This window comes from Monodelphis domestica, chromosome 6, assembly GCF_027887165.1.
Source record: "Monodelphis domestica isolate mMonDom1 chromosome 6, mMonDom1.pri, whole genome shotgun sequence".
Lineage (NCBI taxonomy): Eukaryota > Metazoa > Chordata > Mammalia > Didelphimorphia > Didelphidae > Monodelphis > Monodelphis domestica.
In genome coordinates this window covers 279,321,520-279,342,430 of record NC_077232.1, presented here as the reverse complement: position 1 = coordinate 279,342,430, position 20,911 = coordinate 279,321,520, and the positions used below count along the sequence as shown (strand labels likewise).

The following is a 20,911-nucleotide window of genomic DNA, read 5'->3' as shown; positions in this document are numbered from 1 at the left end:
CTGACTCCCTACATCTTGAATACTCCTTTTGACCTTTGGATCCCAATTTGTATTCCCCAATTCCATTTCCAGGACAGGGATATAAATGATTGCCTTCTCTGTGGCAAAGTCTCAGTGAAAATGATAGGTAGGGAAAACAGTGACATTTCCAGGGACCTCTCTCTCTCCATACATACTTTCCCATTTCAATTCCTGGATTTTCCCTCCAAAATTTAATGTGCCCAGAGCTGTTACAGTTTTGACTCCCTGTTTTATCTTTCAATTATTGACATTTGGACTCCCAAACGTACTCATTTTCCTCTCAAATGTGCCCTTTCAAAATAGGAGGTTTCCATTCTCCAATATGGACAAAAAGATTGTCAGGACAAATGTTGACATTTGGACTCAGTAAATATTCACTTTTTTTTTCAGGTTTTTGTGACCTCAATTTGGACTTGAAACTAAGCCTTTTGTGCTCCCTGCATCTTGACTCCCTATTTTAACCTTCAGATCTCAATTTTTAATCCTCATTTCCAAGGTTTCCGGGATCAAAGACACAACTTTGTTCCCAGTGAAAACAAGGAGTGGAAAAACAATGATTTCAAGGTAACTCTCACCAAAAATACTTTCCCATTTCAATTCCTAGATTTCACCTTGAAAATCATGCTCATCGTGATCACAATTTAACTCCAACTCCAACCCCAAGCCTAAATCTAACTCTAACCTTCTAGGCTCTCTGCTGAAGCACATACTTGAAAGTCACACAAAAGTATATGTATATCTGATGAACTTTTGTTATGAGCAGGTTGCTCTTCCTAGTTTGGTCACTAGATGTCTCCAGAGACCAGACTATAGGCACAGAAGCAGCCAGTAGGCTCAAATTGATAGTGGAGCTCCAAGAGAAAAAACTATTTAAGCTATCCTTTTAGTTGCCCTCTCTTTACATAATTAGGAAGACAAGCTTCCTGCCATTTAATGAGAAATATCCCTTCAGATAGTTTTCTTAAATGCAGGAGAACAAAGAACAAAGTCAGGTCAATTCCCTTTTTTTATTAAGGAATGCTGATTGATCTGGAGATTCTATTTGCATATTGCCAACTTTGTTAATAGACCCCAGTAAGCAAACCTAGAAAGGTTTGTTAGGGAACCAACAGCTTTTCTTAATGGTGCCAGGACAGTCAGAGGACAATATATCTTTTAGAGTTAGCTTCGGGGCTTAAATATAACACCAGTTTGTCCTGGTATTTATTTACCTGAGAGCTAATGGCATAGATGATGACAATCTTGTCATTGAATTAAGTCAATCTGATCTTGGAACTAGCTCTGAAGGGAAAGATAAAATCCAAATCAATTACAATGTGAAATCAATACAATATAGAATCTATTACAAAGGAGAATTAAATTAAATTTCTCAACCCCAGGAAAGTCAAACCCAGGAGGTAAAGAGAGGAGGAGAAAATGCATGCCAACAGATGCCCATCAATTGAAAAATTGCCAAATGATGGCACATGAATAAAGTGGAATATTACTATTTCACCTTAAGAAAAGCAAGCTGAGAAGGAGATAGGAGAACAACAGAGACTAGTGTCACAAAAACCTAACTTTCAAGGAGAAATGAATGATTAACAGTGTTTAAGGTTGTAGAGAGGATGAGAATTGAGGAAAGGTTATTAGATTTGTCCATTTAAAAATTGTTAGTAATTTTAGAGAGAAGAGTTTTGGTTGTATGATGAGATGAGGCGCTGGACTGTAGAAAATTAAGAAGAGAGTATGAGGAAAGAAAGTAGATGACTTTTCAAGTTTAGCCACAGGGGAGAGGAAAAAATGGGATGAAAATCAGAGATAGATGAATCAAATGAAAGCTGTTATTGCATTTGTAGTGTCAACGTGGAATCTAGACGCCCCCAAACTTGTAGCCTAGAAAGGCTTAACTCCAGTTTACTGCGTTTAAAGGTTAAAGTCTCAGCTTGGAACCTGTTCCTGTGAGAATCCAATCTCAGGTTTAACCATCCACTTCAGATGAGAACTAAGACCAAAAAGAAGCCGACTAGAAGCCCAGGGTCAAACCTGAGGAGAATCTCAGGCTTAACAATCCGCTAGCCCAGGACCAGTGACTCTTCTAAGTCTCCAAAAGCCTCTCCCAGTATATCACACTCTCCTTCTGGGGATCTAATTGGAGACCTTCAGCTTTCAAGACTGACTGGCGCTTACTGCGCCACAGAGACACTCCGCTTCCTCTTGGGCTCAGTCCCCATCTGAAGTGATCAAACCTGAGGCTTTAACATTTAAACTCAGTAAACTCGGGTTTGTTACATCTTTCTAGGCTACAAGTTTGGGGGCCTCTAGATTCCACGTTGACAGTAGGCATTAGGGAAGCGTCCAGTAGACAAAAAGACACTGAAGGAGACAGTGGGGGTGACGGGAGGGGAGCAGTCATTTGTGCATGTAGATGAGTTCGCCATGAGTTCGCCTCTACAAGGAGACTATTCACTGCAATCAGCGATTCAGGGGAATGAGTAAAAAAGCAACCAGTACTGGAAAGGGGGACCAGGGAAGATGTGTCAGCAGTAGAGAGCCAGGTTTCAATGAGAGCCAGACGTTGGAAGGAGTAGGGAAGGAAAAAACTAAGGTGAAAGGAAGCTTATTGGTTATGAAGCACCAATTTCATAGATCACAGTAAAAAGGGTAGGTAGCTTTAGCACTGGACCTTAGGGGGCTTGAGGGGAGGAGAATAAGGGATTAGACATGCTAGACATTAGAATGACTGCTTGAGAGGGTATCACGGGGATGGTTTGTGAGTCATCAACAAACGAGTTCTGGCCAGTTTTCATTTTCCTTAGGAGTTTGGCTTCAGGGGAGTTCGGAGCCTTCAAGGGAGGAGTCTGGTGCTAGAAGCTGAAAGAGAGCCTCCAAGAAAGGAAGCCCACTTGAAGTCTTGATAGAGACTCCTCTTCCCTGGAAGGGAGGAGAATGCTGTTTTTCTTCTTGTCAGGGGCTGAAGAAGAAACCCCTTCCACGCGTTTTTTCTGGTAGCTGCTGAGGATGTAGAGAAACTGCTGGGAGAGAGCAGGGAAAGCCTCAGCCCTCAGTTGGTTACTGGAGTTCAGCAAGCTGAGAAATTAGATTCCAGCATCTGTTCTGTCCAGCAGACACAGCTAAGCGCTAAACTCTGAGGGAAAGCGTGCGTGCGTCTGTGCGTGCGGCTAGCTGCTATCTTAAAAAGAGACAGAAACAGGATGAGAGCAGAGATAGAGATGGGCAATTGAAGGTTATGGGAGCTAGGGAACAGCAATCACAGAGTCCAATTTATTGAGAATATAAGTGCAGTATTTCTAGTTTCCACACAACATCATCAAAGAGTTAATATATCAAGGGGACAGTAATATCAGAAGCACGCATTCTTTAGTGCCAGTTAAGAGTACACAGCTGCATGCAATTCAGCAATAGTAATCTTCAAAGGCCTCTTTGGTCTGCTTATTGTTGACACAGGAATTTCTTAGGAGTAGAAGATACCAGGATGAAGAAGCTCAGTAGAAGGCTGGCTCAAGGTCTGTGATAACTAGCCAGGATGTTTGAGCCAATTAAGAAAGACTTGATTTGTTAGACCTGGAGGTCAAGATCAGTCCTTGCCAAGGGCCTGAGGAAGATCTGCAAAAAAATATAGGATGATTTTAAGGGGACAGTAGGCTGGCTAGTGGGGGTGGAGGTTAACATGAGATTATAGGCAATAATTGAGATTGAATATTAAAGAGAAGGTGTTCACCAGGGAAATCTGCTAGAGGAGGCTAAAGGGAATGGGATCTGGGGTACATGTAGAACGGTTGATATCCAAAAAAGCCACTTCATTTCTTCATCAGAAACTGTAATAATGGTATAGAGAAGAAGGGATAATAAGGCACCTAGATGATGTCTAAAGTGACTTGTATCTTTAAATCTCCTTGTAGTCTCCTTGTAGAGGTGAACTCATCTATTTTGTGTTCAGTTTTATAAGAGGGTCTTCTGGGATTTTTTTGGTAAAAGGTGGTCTCTAATTTGATATTTGAAGAAAATATTGATTAAATGAATAAAATGAGGAGGGTAAATGAGGGCAGTGAAATCAGAGAGGGATGTAAAAGCATTTTCCTGGCTTTCTTTATCATAAGAACAATCTTATTTGATTCTAAATTAATTTTGGGAGGAGATGAATTCAGAGAATGGAAAGAAATTGAATGTAATTCTATCTACATATCCAACAATCTACATGATGTGAAGCATGTTGGATTTAGAGTCAGAGGACCTCTCTGGCCTCAGTTTCCAAATTTATAAAATGGAAAAAATTCCACTCTTGAGTTGGATCTTAAAAAGTTGGATCTGAAGAGTTGGATCTTAAAAAGAAACTATCAGTGGCCAGATAGATACTAATTAGAGCATCATGGATAGGCAGGAAAGAAGTAGTAAGGGGAAGGAAAGGAATTCCAGTATCTACCAGAAAGGAGGATTTCTAAAAGAGGGGAATATACTAATATTTAACTTTGCCTAGAAAGTGGGAAAGGTCATATGCAGACTTGTGTGGCCTTAGGTAGGCCACGGGTAGAGAAAAGATATAGAAATTCCAATACAGTTTGTGGAATGGTCCTCACTCTCAAAGTTAGGTTGGACTTAATCTAGTTTCAAACCCAAACTGTGCCACCTGTGTGATTTGCAGCAATTTATTTAACTTCTCTGGGCCTTAGTTTTCTTCATTTATAAATACCACTATTTATAGTAGTAGGCTAGATGGTTTCTAAAGTCACTTCCAGAATTAAATCTATGATCCTTTAAGTTGCCTTGTTCCAAGACAACAATGACCAGGAAGATGGGGGAGAGCAGAGTTAATATAATATATACAGAACTCTGCATTTTTTTTCAAAATGGGATATTTTCCTTCTTTTTTCTTTCTTTCTTTTTTTTAAACCCTTACCTTTTGTTAGAACCAATTCTATGATGAATACCTAGAACTTGACTATTAAGGTTAAGTGTCTTTCTTGGGAGCACACAGCTAGAAAGTATCTGAGGTCATATTTGAATCAAGGTCCTTCCATCCCTAGGCCTGGTTCTTGATCCACTGTATACCTAGCTACCTATTTTCCTTTTATTTTTCCTTTGGGAGAAGAAAAAAGACTTCTTTTCTGTGCTTCAATCTTTTTCTATGATCTAGCTCAATTAGTAACATTTATTGAATTGAGTTAAATACCGACAACCTACTATTTGTTAGCACCAGCTTAGAAAATATGAGGGACACAGATAATAAAATAAAAGGGAAAGGACCTACTTGTACAAAAATATTTATAGCTGCTCTTTTTGTGGTGGCAAAAAATTGGACATTGAGGGGATATCCATCATTTCAAGAATGGTTGAACAAATTGTGGTACATGTTGGTAATGGAATAGTATTATGCTATAAAAAATGATAAGCAAGATGACTTCAGGAAAAGGTGGAAAGATCTGCGGGAACTGATGCAGAGTGAAATAAGCAGAACTGGAAAAACATCATACACAATAACAACAATATTGGATGATGATTATCTGTTAAAACTTGACTACTCTCAACAATGCAATGATCTGGGACAATCCTAAAAGACTTATAACAGGGAATGCTCTCCACCTCTTGAAGAAGAACTATTGAAGTCATCTTTCACAGCAGTGTATTTTGGGTTTTATTTGGGGGTTTTGGTTATGTGTGAGTGTGCCAAAATGAGTAGTATGGGAAATGTTTGTGAGATTTTTTCTTTGTTTTATAGATTTCTTTGCAAGCCCAGCTCCCCAAAACCAGTTTCAATTCAGAACTAAGCCTGTAGCAGATGGGGAAACATGCCACTAGATGGTGCTCCTTTCTCAGTCATGCCCTGTGGTCCTAGAAAAAGTCATAGTTAATCTCAGATGGAGATATTTCTGTACTTTAAAAAAATAGCAACAACAATAGAGGCTACATGCATAGTCTAGAATGCTGAATTTGGAGTCAGTAAGACTGAGTTTGAATACTGCCCTAGATATTAACTATAATGCTAGGCAAATCCTTCCCTTTCTCCAGACAGCATTTTCCTCATCTGTAAAATAAGATTTGTCTCAATGGCTTTTAAAAGTCCCTTCCATCTCTAATCCTATGATCTTATAATCCTGATGAATAGTCATAAAGAGTTCCTTCCTTTAATGATCCCACACTTTTCTTTAAAATACAGATTCATAATTTTCATAATTCATAATTTTAAGAACAATATTTTCCATGTAGTGTCATGGAACACTCTGGGATCCATAGAATTAAAATTGTGAATTATTCAGAGATCAACACAGAGGCATGTGGGGGGAGGGAAGAATCTGCTACACTTCACAAATAAGGAAGAACCTGAGTAAACATCTTGTTGGCAAATGAAGAATGTCAAAGGAGGTGTCTAAGAATCTAGCCCAGTCTCTAGAAAACGATCTCAAGATAGCATTGTTTCTCCCTAAAGAATATGTGGATGTGTAATGGAGACAAAGAGTTGGGGGTGAGAACTCTGTGTGGCAACCCCAGGGAAGCAAGGAGCAGAGGAAATGGACATTGAGAGACTGAGTGAAGAGGAGTGACCAGTCTTTGTTGGTGTCACAATATGGGCTCACATCTTCATGTACTAAAGCAGACCAGTCCTGACCAGAAATGAGGCAAGTCCAATCAGTGATGAACTTTTCTCTGACTGACAATTCATATAAATGATGGTGTATTTTCCTCCCTTCTTTCCCTTTATTTTCTCTAATTAAAAAGTTTTCTGTCCTTTAAATTGCTCACTTGCTACTTTAAAGCTGATTCACTCTTTTTACAAAATGATAATTTTTCATTTCTGTGCTTCATTATTTCAAAATTAGAGACTGGCAAGAGATAGAGTATTGGTATGTAGAGAGGGACAGAGGACAAAACCTTCTATTTAAAATGCAAAGCTTATATATGATACAGGATCTCTGAGAAAATAAAAATCTCAGTTTGATTTGTTAACTTTTATAAAGTCCCTAAGTAGATAAAGCTGGCTCTGAATTTTTTAACCCCTGCCTTTAAGCTAAAGCAGCTAATTACCATTGCTGTCTAGGAGATGGATGGATGATGGGGTCATTTTTATTTTTGTTTCTTTGTTTTTCCATCTCCTGAGACACATGTACAGAGAAATCTGTAGGGTTGAAGTTGAGGGAGATAATTCGGGAATTGGAACTGTTCAGAACTTCAAAAAGTGAATGTTTGGACTTAGCTGGTAATGTTCACATTCCAAGGTGTGAAGGATTGATTAAGGCTAAAGAAAACCTTGCAAAGTAGATGCAATGAATGGAAACTTGAAGATCCGTCCATCAAGGAAAATTCCAAAGGAGAATGTGACCAGGTAGTTTTGAACAAACTGGCACAAACTGTTTCTTACTCACTCCTTTTCCTTGGACTTTGGAGAAGGAGCTATAGAGACATATCTATGCCTTTCTGGCTATTGGTTTCTCCCTGAAAGATTTGGGGCTTGGCTCTGAAGATCTTTGAAAGTTGCTAATAATATCCCTCTTAAAGACTATACAACCTTACTTATTTATATTGAGAGTTATATTAGATTAGGAAAATCCTAAATTCTCCTTCTCCCATCTAAATTCCCCTACCCTTCCTTTCTTTAAAATAAATCCCTGTTTCCAGTAGCTTAAAGAGTGATTTGTCTGTTAAAAGCTTTAGTCAACTTACCAATTCTGAATCCCTGCTTAACTCCAACTGAAAAAAATAGCAGACTTGGATGGGGGGAGGAGAGGAAAGAATTCTGTCTTTCCCATTACCTTATTTCTCAGTGTGTTTGCCCAGCACTTTCAGTTACCTTAAATAACCCAGGAAAAGGAACCCCCTAATACAATTGGTATGGGTGAGAGGAGGGAGTGAATGCATTTTCCTTTTTTTTTGGAGGGTTTTTTTGTCTTCATTTTCTCATACAAGCCAAAGCTTAACCTCATAATGTTGAGAAAGTAAGGAACAAAATATTGGGTAGGTCCTCTCTCTTGGGCAGGAGAACTTATAGGTAAGTACAGAAGCGAAATGGTTTGGAAGGGCAGGGATGAGTTGTGACCTGCATTATTGGAAGAAATATCGAGATCTTTAAGATCACAAATACATTTGAAAACTGTTTTACTAGAAAACTGAACTTGGAGTCAGGAGGACCTGAGTTCAAATCTTGCCTCAGACACTTCTTAGCTCTGTAACCCTAGGTAAGTCACTTAACCTCTCCCAGACTCAGTTCCATCATCTGTAAATTGATGCCCATACCTCACAAGATTATTAAAAGATAACATATATTTAGCTTATCTTCACAATACATCATGCAAAATGTCAGGCTAGAGGAATCAAAAACTGAAATTAAGGTCACTGGGAGAAATATCAACAATCTCAGATATACAGATGATACCACTCTAATGGCAGAAAGTGAAAAAAAAGAGTGAAGTTGAAAGAGGAGCCTGTAAAAGCTGGCCTGAAACTTAACATTAAAAACAAACAAACTAAGATCCTGGCAATTTATCATGTTACTTCCTGGCAAATAGAAAGAAAAGAAATGAAAGTAGTGTGGGATTTTATATTCTTAGGCTCAAAGATCACTACTACAACCATGAAATTAAAAGACACTTGTTCCTTAGAAGAAAAGCCATGGCAAATCTGAACGGAATACTAAAAAGTAAAGACACAAAACTATGGTTTTTCTAGTAACAATGTGGGGCTCTAAGAGTTGGACTATAGGGAAAACTTACTGATACTTTCAGATTTTGTTGTTGAGGTCAAATCAGCGAATACTTAAAGAAATTAATTCACACTATTCCCTGGAAGGTCAAATATTAAAGCTGAGGGTTAAATACTTTGGCCACATAATGGGAAGGCAGGACTTATTGGTAAAGACCCTTATGTTGGGAAAGATTGAAGGTAAAAGGAGAAGTGAAAAGCAGAGGTTGAGATGGAAGTCTTCAAGAAAAAGCAGAAGATAAAAAAAGGACCTGGTGTGCTATGGTCCTTAGGGTCACAGAGAGTCAGGCATGACTGACTGAATGACTAAATAACAAACAAAATGCTTTGCCAACTTTTAAGTGCTATAGGGAGAGAGGCTTTAAATGCAGCTGGATACCTGATACTTTAAAAGGTTTATAGAAGGATGGCATGTATAATAAATACATTATAAAGTCAAGAAACTTGTGATTCTGTTAACGATTTATTGATTATTCCCAATATATTCCCAATATAACAAATGCATTTAAAAATACAGGCTATAAGTGGTAATTTTTCCATCTAAAAATTCTAAAAGGCTATATACTTTTTTTGTTTAATAATTATTTGTCTATAATATATATTTGAATGTACATTATATAAGATTAGTTGATAATATTGCTTCACTTGGATTATCCCATTTGCTTCTCAAAACAATCTTATGTTGTTATCACATGATTTTACCTATGAGGAAATTGAAGTTCAGAGAGGCATGTAAGTAGTTTGCAATGATATAAGATCATAGCTATTTTTATTTATTTAAACAAATTAGCATCGGAAAAATTAGAATAATAATTAAGAAGGGGGAAAGGATACTGTTTGGACAAAGCCAGTGAATCACTCAAAATTAACTTTAATCCCAGAGGCCAAAGTGGGAAAATCAGTATAAAAGAAAAACCAGGAAAATCAGGAAAAAATCAGATAAAATAGAAATCTACCTTTATTTTCTGATCTTTTGAGCAAAATTTTGCAAAATTAGTTGTTTTACCTTATGTATTTCTCAGACATAGCAGGAGACAAGTTAATATGAATGAGACATGAATAGGTGGTTTTAACATGGTCCAGTTCAGGTAGTCTTATCAATGTACTGTTAATGACTATTGCAAAGAGCATTGAGTTTTGATGACCAGCCCTAGTTTAGAGAAGGTAGTCCAGATATATATTAGTCAATAAGTCAATCAGATATCTATTGAAAATCTATAGACACCGTGTAGGCTATAAAGACATATTCAATGCAGTATAGTTGATTGAGTCTTGAAGTCATGTGAATCTGAACTTAAATACTGCCTCAGACACTTACCTAATTTGGTAAGACTGAACAAATCACCCTGTCTCTCTAGACTTCAGTTTACTTATTTGTAAAACCAGGAGATTAGACTCAGTGACATCCAATTTGCCTTCAGCTCTAAATCTACGAGGCTGTGTTATTATTTCTGTCCTTTGAGGAGTTTACAATCTATTTCAGGAGGAAAATGATGAAACAATTAAAAGACAAGTGAGTGCTTAAACCCACTAACTTTAAACAAAATGAGGTTTTAGAGAAGGGAGGAGTCCGAATAAATAGCCTTCATGGAGGAAGTAAGACTTGAACTGAGATCTAGAAAATTGAATAGGCATTGTACAGGGGAGGGAGACCTTTTGATGGATAGGAGGCACAAAGTAAATCAAGGCAGCAAGCAGGGATGAGCAGGTGTATTTATTAGAAAGAGGCTAAATGAGTTTGGAGATAGAGCGATTAATTGAGACAGAGGGAGAATATTGGAGAATAGTAGTTCATTATTTTAAGAGATTAGGTTGATAGTATAGGATCAGATTACAGATGACCTGTAAAGCCAGAGTCTGGTGTGTTTCTAGTGGTAACACTAACTCTCATTTGTAGATGGCCTGAAAGTTTTGCCTCGATTGCCCAACTGACCCTGGAGGAATTATTGCTCATCTGACCACTTGGGGGAGCTTGTGAACAAGTTTTAGGCACAAGTGATGGCTCTGGATTGTAGGCTTTAATTATCGCTTTGTCAACCCACCAAGTCAACCAGCCCCTTTCAGAGAACCTACTATTTATGTACAGTCATCATCACTCCACTCTAACCATCCCCACTACTCCTTTCAAAGATAAGATTCTTTAGATTACAGGTTTCTTTAGGGATCTTTCTTTCTTTTTTTTTTAAATTAATTATATCCTGAATATATTCCTGAGCCCCTATGGGCAGTACCAAAAGGAGGGTTATATACAACCCTTGTAATTTTTGTGAAACATACAGATTGTTTTAATTAGTCCACCAAAGGCCAAAGCAACTCAATAGTACATAGCATGAGAACTTAGTAAGAAAAAAAAGAAATCAGCCTGAATTGAGCTGTAGTGTTTCTGTTTTAAAGTTTGAACTGTGAAATGAAATGCTTAGGGAAGGGAGCTAAGGGATCCCCTGGGATTTTGTCAACTAAATTGGACTTGACTTATCTATAATGTGGGATATATTGGCAGGTAAATGTAGGAGTGCTTCCTAAGTGACACATGTACATAGGAGAATCTTTGTGGGTGTCAGGGTGCATGTGTATGTGTACTAATGTGCACATAAATGCAGATATGTTGTTTCCTCTCTGTAATGTGTTTTGATTATCTTCTTTGTCATCTTTCTTCGTTTTAAAGAGGAAATTTTTCCACAAGAGGGGGTTCCTGTCTCTCTCCTTATTATACATTCTAAGCTCTCAACTGAGAAATTATTGCATTTTTAAAAAACACCCCAGAATCAATTAATGCCATCATCATGCTTGAAATTTCTATCCACAATAAAAGTTACATATTCTGACACATTTTTAACATTTAGAATTTTTAACTTTTTTCTTTTAAAAATGTCTAAATCTGAAAGACTTTTTGGTGAAATGGCCCCTTATGCTGAGGGACGACGCTGAAACTTTTTATTCTTTGAAGCATTCTTCCTTGGTTGAATTGTACTTCTTCTTTTGGGTTTATTCTTTTTGTGACCCTTCTGAAAGGAAAGGAAATAAAAGTGAGTTCTTGTTTTTATTCTCTTAACCTTTAAAAAAATTTTTTTTAAACTATACAGTACTGAATTTAGACTCTTTATTTATATTTTAAAGATATCCATAGATAATTCTTATCTTATATTTCATGGAAATGTGGGCATTCGTGTGTACTATTAAAAAGACTGTTTTAAATTTGATCACTGTGCAGCCCAACTTGCATAGTAAATTTGCTCCCACACTGACTTGAGTAAGTTCTTTACTCTTTAGATTTTGTTTATAATGTCTATAAAATAGGAACAGTAAAAACAAGCTATGATTAGTAGAAGCAGAGAATTTGATTTCTTTGAAGAATTACTTTCTTTCATATATTAGCAGTTTTATTACTAAAAGTAAAAGCTTAAAAATAAACTGTTGGCAACTGTGTAGCTCAATGGATTGAGAGCCAGGCCTAGAGATGAGAGGTCCTAGGTTCAAATCTGTCCTCAGACTCTTCCTAGCTGTGTGACCCTGGGTAAGTCATTAACCTCCATTTGATTCTAAGGAGGAAGGTAAGGTTTTTTAAAAAAGAATCAAATCAAATTCTGATATTCATGAAGTATTGCCCCTTTCCTATATGAACAGTTTGGAAACTGAAAGATAATTTTTTTCATTTGAAAAATTAATTTTTTAATTTGAAAAACTAATAAAAATCTGTGTGAAGAAAACTATTTGTTTAAATGGAAGGACAGGTGGCTAGGAGAACCAAATAGAGATCTTAGAGGACCTGTTTGAAATCAGAAAAAAAACTAAAACTTCAAAGTATTGTGGTCCTTCAGCATTCTACTTTTTTAAAAACTTTTTTTTTAGTTTAAGATGTTAAAATTCTCTAAGTGGCAATTCAAAGAACCATTTGGAGACTAGGGAATGATTAAGGAAGAACACTTGGTTTCATAGCTAACTGAAAGGTAGATTTTGTGAGTTTTAGCTTATGAGGGAAAGGCATATCACTGAGCATCATAAATCTCTGATTTGAACCACAAAGCATGTTTTAAAAGCCAACAGGAGAAGAATGGAAAACCCAGCTAGAAAGAGCTGATTTGAAGAAAGTAACAGAAGAATGAGCTGGGCACTGCTGACTGATTAGAGGTACAACAGCTACTGGTTGCTCTCTATTGTCACCTCTGATTGGATAAGGAGAAATAGAAGGGGAAAGACAGGTTGTACATCTGCTTTGCTGTTAGAAGAGACTTAAGGATTGATTGGACAAACCAGCAACTCATCAAGTGAAGAAATGGCTGGACTTTTTTTGTTTGTTTGTTTGTTTTGCATTACCCAGATAACCAAGCAGAGAAGCTTTTCAAGCTCTCTGTCTTAGGGAAACTTCTTATCTATATAATACTATCTCAGAACTCAAATATGAGTTAAAAGAGTTTTTCTCTGCTTAATTAGTTTAAGAGTAGAGGAGGAACAGATTCATTTAGCAGGAGAACAGCAAAGCCCTAAGGGGGAACAATTGGTGAAGAAGCAATTTTATATGGTACAGATTGTTTCTGAGTGGATCAAAAACATTTAAGACCTAGAGTCCAGAGCTGTGAGTTGCTTCTGCTATGTTTCTATAATTATGTGCCCACTTACCAACATGGACACCATGTGCATTGGTGGGAGTATATGATTCAGCCTTATGGGTTAAATATAATGAATTGAAAATTTTTGTATCTCTTTATATTAAACAACTATAATATACTAATTGTTATTAATTTGCATTTTATTAAGTAACTGTTTTATGTTTAAGAGATAATGGTGTCATCACTGTGACTGATTTTATAGAGCTGAGGCGCTACAGTAGCAAGTAGGGGAAAATACATTCCTCTAGCAAAAGGATTATTCCAAGGATATTCCCAGGACCCTGAGAGAGTTTGACCTGTAATCAAATGGCAGTAGTCCTCAGGGAATTCAGACTTGCCAGTGTGAGGTCAGGTTGGAATGAGTGACCAGTCCAAAGAAAAAGCAGGTGGCATGTGCCCTGTGGAAGAAGCTATACAATGGGAACCTGCCCCACAGAGATGCTTCATTGATATCATTAGATGAGATTCTAAGCTATAATTTCATTGGTGCTGTGAATCCTTCTACCAATGCTGATCATTAAGAATTGCCTGGGATAAATGACTTGCAGGGGGTCACCTGGAGAGTACACATTAGAATGAAGATTTGATCCTTCCCCAATTGATATATGGTCAAAGAATATGAGCAAGGCACTTTAAGGTGAAGAAATCAAAGCTATCTAGTGTCACAGAAAAAAATGCTCTAGGTTAGGGAATTGCAAATTAAAACAACTCTGAGGTACTATCTCACACCTATCAGATTGGTTAAGATGACAGAAAAGGAAAATGATAGATGTTGGAAGGAATATAGGAAAACTGGGACATTGATACACTATTGGTAGAATTGTGTACTGATTCAGTTCTAGGGAGCAATTTGGAACTATGCTAAAAAAAGAACTATTCTAAAAAAACAACAACAACAAAATATGCATACCTTTTGATCTAGCAATATCACTATTAGGTCTATAAAGATTTTTTTTTAAAAGAGGGGAAAGGACCAGTTTGTGCAAAAATATTTATAGCAGCTCTTTTTGTGGTAGCAAAGAATTAGAAATTGAGAAGATGTCCATCAATTGGGGAATGATTAAATAAGTGGTAGTATATGATTGTAATGGAATACTACTATGCTACAAGAAATGATGAGCAGGATGATTTCAGAAAAACCTGGAAAGACTTATATCAACTAATGCAGAGTGAAATGAGCAGCACATGGAGAAAATTGTACACATTAACAGAAATATTGTATAATGAACAACTGTGATTGACTTAGCTATTCTCAGCAATACAGTGATCCAAGACAGTTCCAAAGGACTCATAATGAAAAATGCCATCTGCTCCAGAGAAAGAATTGAAAAGAGTCTGAATACCTATTAAATACACTTTCACTTTCTTTTCATTTAGAGTTGTCTTGTACAAAATGACTAATATGAAAAAATGTTTTCATGCTTATGTGTGTAAATTCTATATAAGATTGCTTGGTATTTCAGGAAGGGGGAGTGGGAGAAAGAAAAGAATCTGGAACCCAATTTTTTGAAAAAGAATGTTGAAAGTTGCTTTTACATGTAACTAGGAAAAAATGAAATAATATTTTAGAGAAACAATAAGAAGTGAAATTTGATCCAGTCTTTCTGATTCTGAGATCTGTTCAACTGTTACATTGCTCTTCCTTTCAGTATCTTTAAATAATGCAAATATGAAATATATTACTTTTTGCTGATTTCCTTATATGAATATTTTTTAAAGATTTACTAATTGTCATCTTTGAACCAAAGTTTATTTCATATCCCCTATGTGCCAGTCAAAGCATATTGTTTGGGGAATATGTCATTCTGCCTTCTATCTCCCTTGGGCATGCCTGGAAGTTCTCCCCTGATAATCTTTGCCTTTTTTCCAGACATAGTTTATGTAGTTCCTGATCCAATTTTGTTGATCTTTCTTTCTTTGAATCTTTTATAGGTTCAGAAAATTTGACCCCTAGTGTTCTTTTTACTCCAAATCACAGAATACTATGAATTTGAGATAACTGGCCTACACAGGATAGTTCTTAATGGTGCCAAAGAGAAACCCATTTATATTAGACTATCTCTTCAGGCTAGGGAAGTCTCTACCATTAAGGGTTTATGGCAGTCATGGAAAACTCAAGTGTTTTTCTATTCCAACCTCTGTATGCATGACCCTCAAAAATGAAAGAGACAGAGAGACAGAAGGAGAGAGGGAGTGCAGAAGAGGAATTAATTTCCCTTGCCACTCACCATTTTCTTCCAGGCTTTTACCGCTTTCTTCACACGTGGGGAATCTGGGTCCAGACATTTTTTTATCCCATTCTCCAATGTGGCACTGACAAGAAAAATATCAAAATGAACCATTTCTTCTTGTCAATGGACCTAAGGACTCATCATTACCACATACTCTGAGCTCTTGGTCAGGAAGAATTTATATTCCCACTAGAGTATCTGAGGCTCATAAAAGCCATGATGCTATATTACCAGAGAATTTAAGTGACTTGTCCAATATTACCAAAGTGGACAGTTACAGAGCTAGGAACCAAATCTTCTTATCCTAAATCTAGTGTTCTTTCCACTGTTCTGTGATATTTTGTATTTTCTTATCTATACTGTGATACCTGTCATAGGAGTTATGTTCCAGAGACCCATGCAATGGGTGAAAGTCCACAAAGTAGCAGCTATATTTATTTTGTTATTTGTATATATTTTAAGGCTTTAGAAATGCTTTTCATTCTCCTATAAACCATTTCCACACTCTTATTAACCTTTCCTCTTATAAATACTGAGCCAATCGGCACCTAGGATACAGAACACAGCACTCTGATTGGTCACCATTCATTTGGTCATGGTCATGGTCAGCCAATAGTTTGCCGTATATAATCTCATGTTGTGTAGTGGCCTACTGCATTTCTATTCTGTACAGTACAGTATTCATCTGTGAAATCCTGAGATATAGAGAAAACTCCACGATACAGAATTAGATTTTTTTTAAAAACCCACAATACAGTGAAGCTTCAATAAGTGAACTGTGATATAGAGAGGGACAACTATGTATAGAATAATAATAGCAAACATTTATACAAACCTTAAGGTTTACAAAGTGCTTTATACATAGATTCTTATATTATCTTCATAATATCTTGGGAGTTTTAACTATCATCCCCATTGTATAGATGAGGAAACAAAGGTTAAGTGAATTGCCCAGAGTCACATAGCCAATAAGTGCTTAAGTTCCAATTTGAACTCAGGTCTTCCTGACTCCAAGCTCAGTGTCCTAACCACTACACAACCTAACTGCTTCTTCTCTTTACTAGGATCTAAACTCTTTGAGGACAAGAGTTGTTCATTTTTCTTTGTGTCTCCAGCACTTAGCACAGTGCAAAGCACTTAGTAGGTACTTCATAAATACTCCGTAGGATCAATTTTAATTGCCTCTTGTAGAGCAAGATCACTTGCACTGACAGAGTCAATAAACATTTCTTTCTTTCTTTTTTTAAAACCCTTCCCTTCTAACTTAGTATCAATTCTAAGAGGCAAAGGCTAGGCCATCAAGATTAAGTGACTGGCCCAGGGTCATATTGTGTCTGAGGTCAGAACTAAAGCAAGGTCCTCCTAATTCCAGGCTTGGTTCGCTATCTACTGCACTTCCTCAACAGAAAGCATTTCTTTTTTTTTCTTTTTTTTAAGCCCTTACCTTCCATCTTAGAGTACTGTGTATTGGTTGCAAGGCAGAAGAGTGGTAAGGGCTAGGCAATAGGGGTTAAGTGCAAGTGCCCAGGGTAACACAGCTGGGAAGTGTCTGAGACCAGATTTGAAGCTAGGACCTCCCATCTCTGAGCCTGGCTCTCAAACTACTGAGCTACCTAGCAATCCCCCATAAAGCATTTCTTTAGCACCCACCAAATGCCAGGCACTGGAAATGCTGGAAATACAAAGAAAGGCCAAAGAACCCTTGCTCCTGAGGAGCATACAGTCTAATGGGAGAGAAAACATACCAACCACTAAGCACAAACAAGCTAGGTACCTAGCTCTCTTGGTTTTTGCTAGCTTTACTTCCTTTTGCTTCAAGTTAAATATTTAATAAATATTATTAAATGTAATTCTTGGAGTATTGGATATTAAGTTTAATCTTTATACAATAATCAATAATAATTTACCTTGAAGGGGATTTAGATCCTTAATATTTCATTTCAAATAAAGTTACAGGTGGTTCTACCTGCATTTTATTTTTTATCTTTATTTTATTTTAATAACAAATTTCCACATGAGTTTTCCAAAGTTATATGATTCATGTTATCACCCTCCTTTCCTCCCTTCCCACTCCTGGAGATGACAAATAATTCAATCTGCCACCTGCATTTTAAATGGTTTTTCACTCACATGATCTCGGTGTTTGAACATGAAGACCCTGGAGGAAACTGCTCCAGATGTAATATGTTTTTCCTATGTATGTCGGCACTGACATCAATGCAGGAACAGCGTCTTGATTTGGAGCTCCAGAATGCTAAGGGGGAGAGACCAGGCCCAGTGAATCACATTAGTTCCTCTAGCCTATTGCCTCAATTAGAGATTCAGTCATGATGATGAAATAAACTTTAAATAGAGAAAGTGTATTAACCACATCACCACTAAAGTTACCTAATATGATAAGTAATCTTGGAGGAAAGAGAAAGAAAGAAAGAAAGAAAGAAAGAAAGAAAGAAAGAAAGAAAGAAAGAAAGAAAGAAAGAAAGAAAGAAAGAAAGAAAGAAAGAAAGAAAGAAAGAAAGAAAGAAAGAAAGAAAGAAAGAAAGAAAGAAAGAAAGAAAGAAAGAAAGAAAGAAAGAAAGAAAGAAAGAAAGAAAGAAAGAAAGAAAGAAAGAAAGAAAGAAAGAAAGAAAGAAAGAAAGAAAGAAAGAAAGAAAGAAAGAAAGAAAGGAAGGAAGAAAGAAAGGAAGGAAGAAAGGAAGGAAGGAAGGAAGGAAGGAAGGAAGGAAGGAAGGAAGGAAGGAAGGAAGGAAGGAAGGAAGGAAGGAAGGAAGGAAGGAAGGAAGGAAGGAAGGAAGGAAGGAAGGAAGGAAGGAAGGAAGGAAAGAAGGAAGGAAGGAAGGAAGGAAGGAAGGAAGGAAGAAGAAAGGAGTCATCTCTTATGAAACTCAGAACATTCATACAATGTAATAGCAACATTTAAACAAATCTTAAAGTTTACAAAACATTTTATAAGTAGCATCTCATTTTATCTTAACAATAACCTTTGGGAGATTTAACTATCATCCCCATTTCATTGATGGAGAAACAGAGGTTAAGTGACTTGCCCAAGGTCACAGGCAAGGGGCAACTAAGTGGCCAGGCCTAGAGACAGGAGGTCTTGGGTTCAAATCTATAACCTCAGAGACTTCCTAGTTGTGTGACCCTGTGTAGACCTTCCTTACCACTCTTCTGACTTTGAACCAATACTCAGTATTGATTCTAAGATGGAAAGTAAGGTCTTCGTTTTTAAAAGAAGGGAGGCAGAGCTGGTAAAATCACCTCATTTTATAGATGAGAATACTGAGAAATCCAGAGGCCAAGTAACTTGCCCAAATTCACACAATTAATAACAGAGCAGGAGTTTTTTTCATCCAGGGTTTTTGTTCCAAGCCTAGCAATAACAGTAAGTCTTTCCAGCGAGAGCACTGGTCACTACCCTAAGAGGGAAGCTAGGTGGCTCAGTGAATAAAGTGCAACCTGGAGTCAGGAAAACCAAAGTTTCGATCTGGCCTTAGACACTTTCAAGCTTGTGTGACCCTGTGTTAAACACTTAGCTTCTTTCCATCTGCCTAGTTTCTTCAGATATAAAATGGAAATCATAAAAATACCTGCCTTACAGAGTTGTGAAAATCAGACAGTAATATTTGTCATTGTCCTTAGCACAATGTGCAACACATAGTAGGCACTTCTCTCTCTCTTCCTAAAGAGTTTGGCAAATAAAACACCACATAGATAATGTACAATATTATGTGATATGACTAATCATAGAACTTGACATTGCAACTAGCTATCCCTAATTAACTCAGGACAGTCAATATTGATCAGAGTAAAGAAGCCTGAAGCACCACCTCTCACACAGCAGCATTCATTAGAGATGCATGGTAGGCCTTTAACTTATACATTACCAAGCTTTACAGTAAATCACATCTTTGGTTTCAGTAATGAGAACTAAGTCTGTCAGTTCCCCTTTACCTTGAACTCCAGTCAGAGTCAGGAAGACAAGTCCACAAAGGAAGGCAATTTGGTTCCTCTTCATGATGGTGCCTGTATTTCTCACAGGTGGGGCTTCAAGGCTGAAGAGTTCCTCTTGAACCTCATATTTATCTTGTGAAGTTTTTTCTTTCCTTAACACTGATTGGCCAGTTTTGTTTTGTTTTGTTTTTTTTAGCTGATCCAGCTAAATTTACCATATGTTTCATTATTGTAGGGGAAATCCTGAAGCACAGATCCAAGGGAATTTCTTCTGTGTACTCTAGTTCTCTTTCACATAAATGGGTAAGTTCTAGTAAGGGAGGTGAGGTGAAACTAAATTGGAGAATTCTATACTGTTCACTCCAAGAGAGGAAGCTGATTATATCTACTATAGCTACTATAGCAGAATGTTTTTGTGGGATACCTTTTATACCTTCTTAAAATAAATGTTTTTTTTTAATATTATTACTCTTGGGTAGATTGTGGACTGGATTGCATCTGAGAAATTTTAGCATGTTTTCCTATGCTTCTGCCTGAAACAAAGGTTTATCTTTTTTAAAAATTTTACCAATTGCAGATAATAACAAATTTCCACACAAGTTTTCCTAAATTATATGATTGAACTAGTCTCCCTCCCTACTTTCCCTTCCCAATCCAGGTGCTGGCAAGCAATTCAATCTGGGTTATTAAACATGTATTATCATGCCAAACATATTCCCATATTGTTTATTTTTTAAGTGGTTAACCGTATAAAACCCAAACCCCCAAACATAAACTCACATAAACAATTGAAAAATTGTATGCTTTCATTTGCATTCTGACTCCAGCATTTATTTCTCTGGAGGTAGATAGCATTCTTTGTCATAAGATACTCAGAATTGTCCTGAATCATTTTATTGCCAATAATAGTTAAATCTATCACAGTCAATCATTCCACAGCATTGCTGTTACTGTGTACAATGTTTTACTGGTCCTGCTTATTTCACTCACTATCAGTTCATGTAGATCTTTCCAGCTTTTTCTGAAATCATTCTGTTCATTCCTTACAGCACAATGGTATTTAATCACCATCATATACCACAATTTAAGTCATTTCCCAGTTGATGGACATCCTTTAATTTCCAATTCTTTGCCACTACAAAAAGAGCAACTTTAAATATTTTTGTATCTCTCTGGGATACAGACCTACTAGTGGTATTACTACATCAAAAGGTGTGTGTGAGTGTGTGAGTGTGTGTGTGTGTGTGTGTGTGTGTGTGTGTGTGTGTGTGTGTGTGTGTGTGTAGTCTTAGAGTCCTTTAGACATAGTTCCAAATTGTCCTCCAGAATGATTGCATCAATTCTCAACTCCACTACTAATGCCTTAGTGTTCCAATTTTGCCACATCCCCTCCATCATTTATCGTTTTTC

General features: G+C 37.0%; 1 protein-coding gene across 1 annotated transcript; it reads right to left on the bottom strand.

Moving 5' to 3' along the window:
• Positions 1 to 9,647: 9,647 nt before the first annotated feature.
• Positions 9,648 to 19,598, bottom strand: CXCL9 (C-X-C motif chemokine ligand 9). Its single transcript, XM_007495737.3, has 4 exons — positions 19,502 to 19,598; positions 17,681 to 17,804; positions 15,548 to 15,632; positions 9,648 to 11,717 (listed from the first exon to the last, which is right to left on the bottom strand). The coding sequence occupies exons 1-4, from the start codon at positions 19,563 to 19,565 to the stop codon at positions 11,619 to 11,621; spliced, it is 372 nt and encodes a 123-aa protein (XP_007495799.2). The 5' UTR covers positions 19,566 to 19,598; the 3' UTR covers positions 9,648 to 11,618.
• Between the last annotated feature and the right edge of the window lie 1,313 nt (positions 19,599 to 20,911).

Excerpts from the sequence above, each read along its gene's own strand:
- CXCL9 (XM_007495737.3), bottom strand. The coding sequence starts at position 19,565 with ATGAAGAGGAACCAAATTGCCTTCCTTTGTGGACTTGTCTTCCTGACT. Across the intron at positions 17,805-19,501 it reads GACTCTGACTGGAGTTCAAG|CATTCTGGAGCTCCAAATCA; the intron begins GTAAAGGGGAAC and ends TCTCCCCCTTAG. Across the intron at positions 11,718-15,547 it reads TAAAAGCCTGGAAGAAAATG|AAGGGTCACAAAAAGAATAA; the intron begins GTGAGTGGCAAG and ends CTTTCCTTTCAG.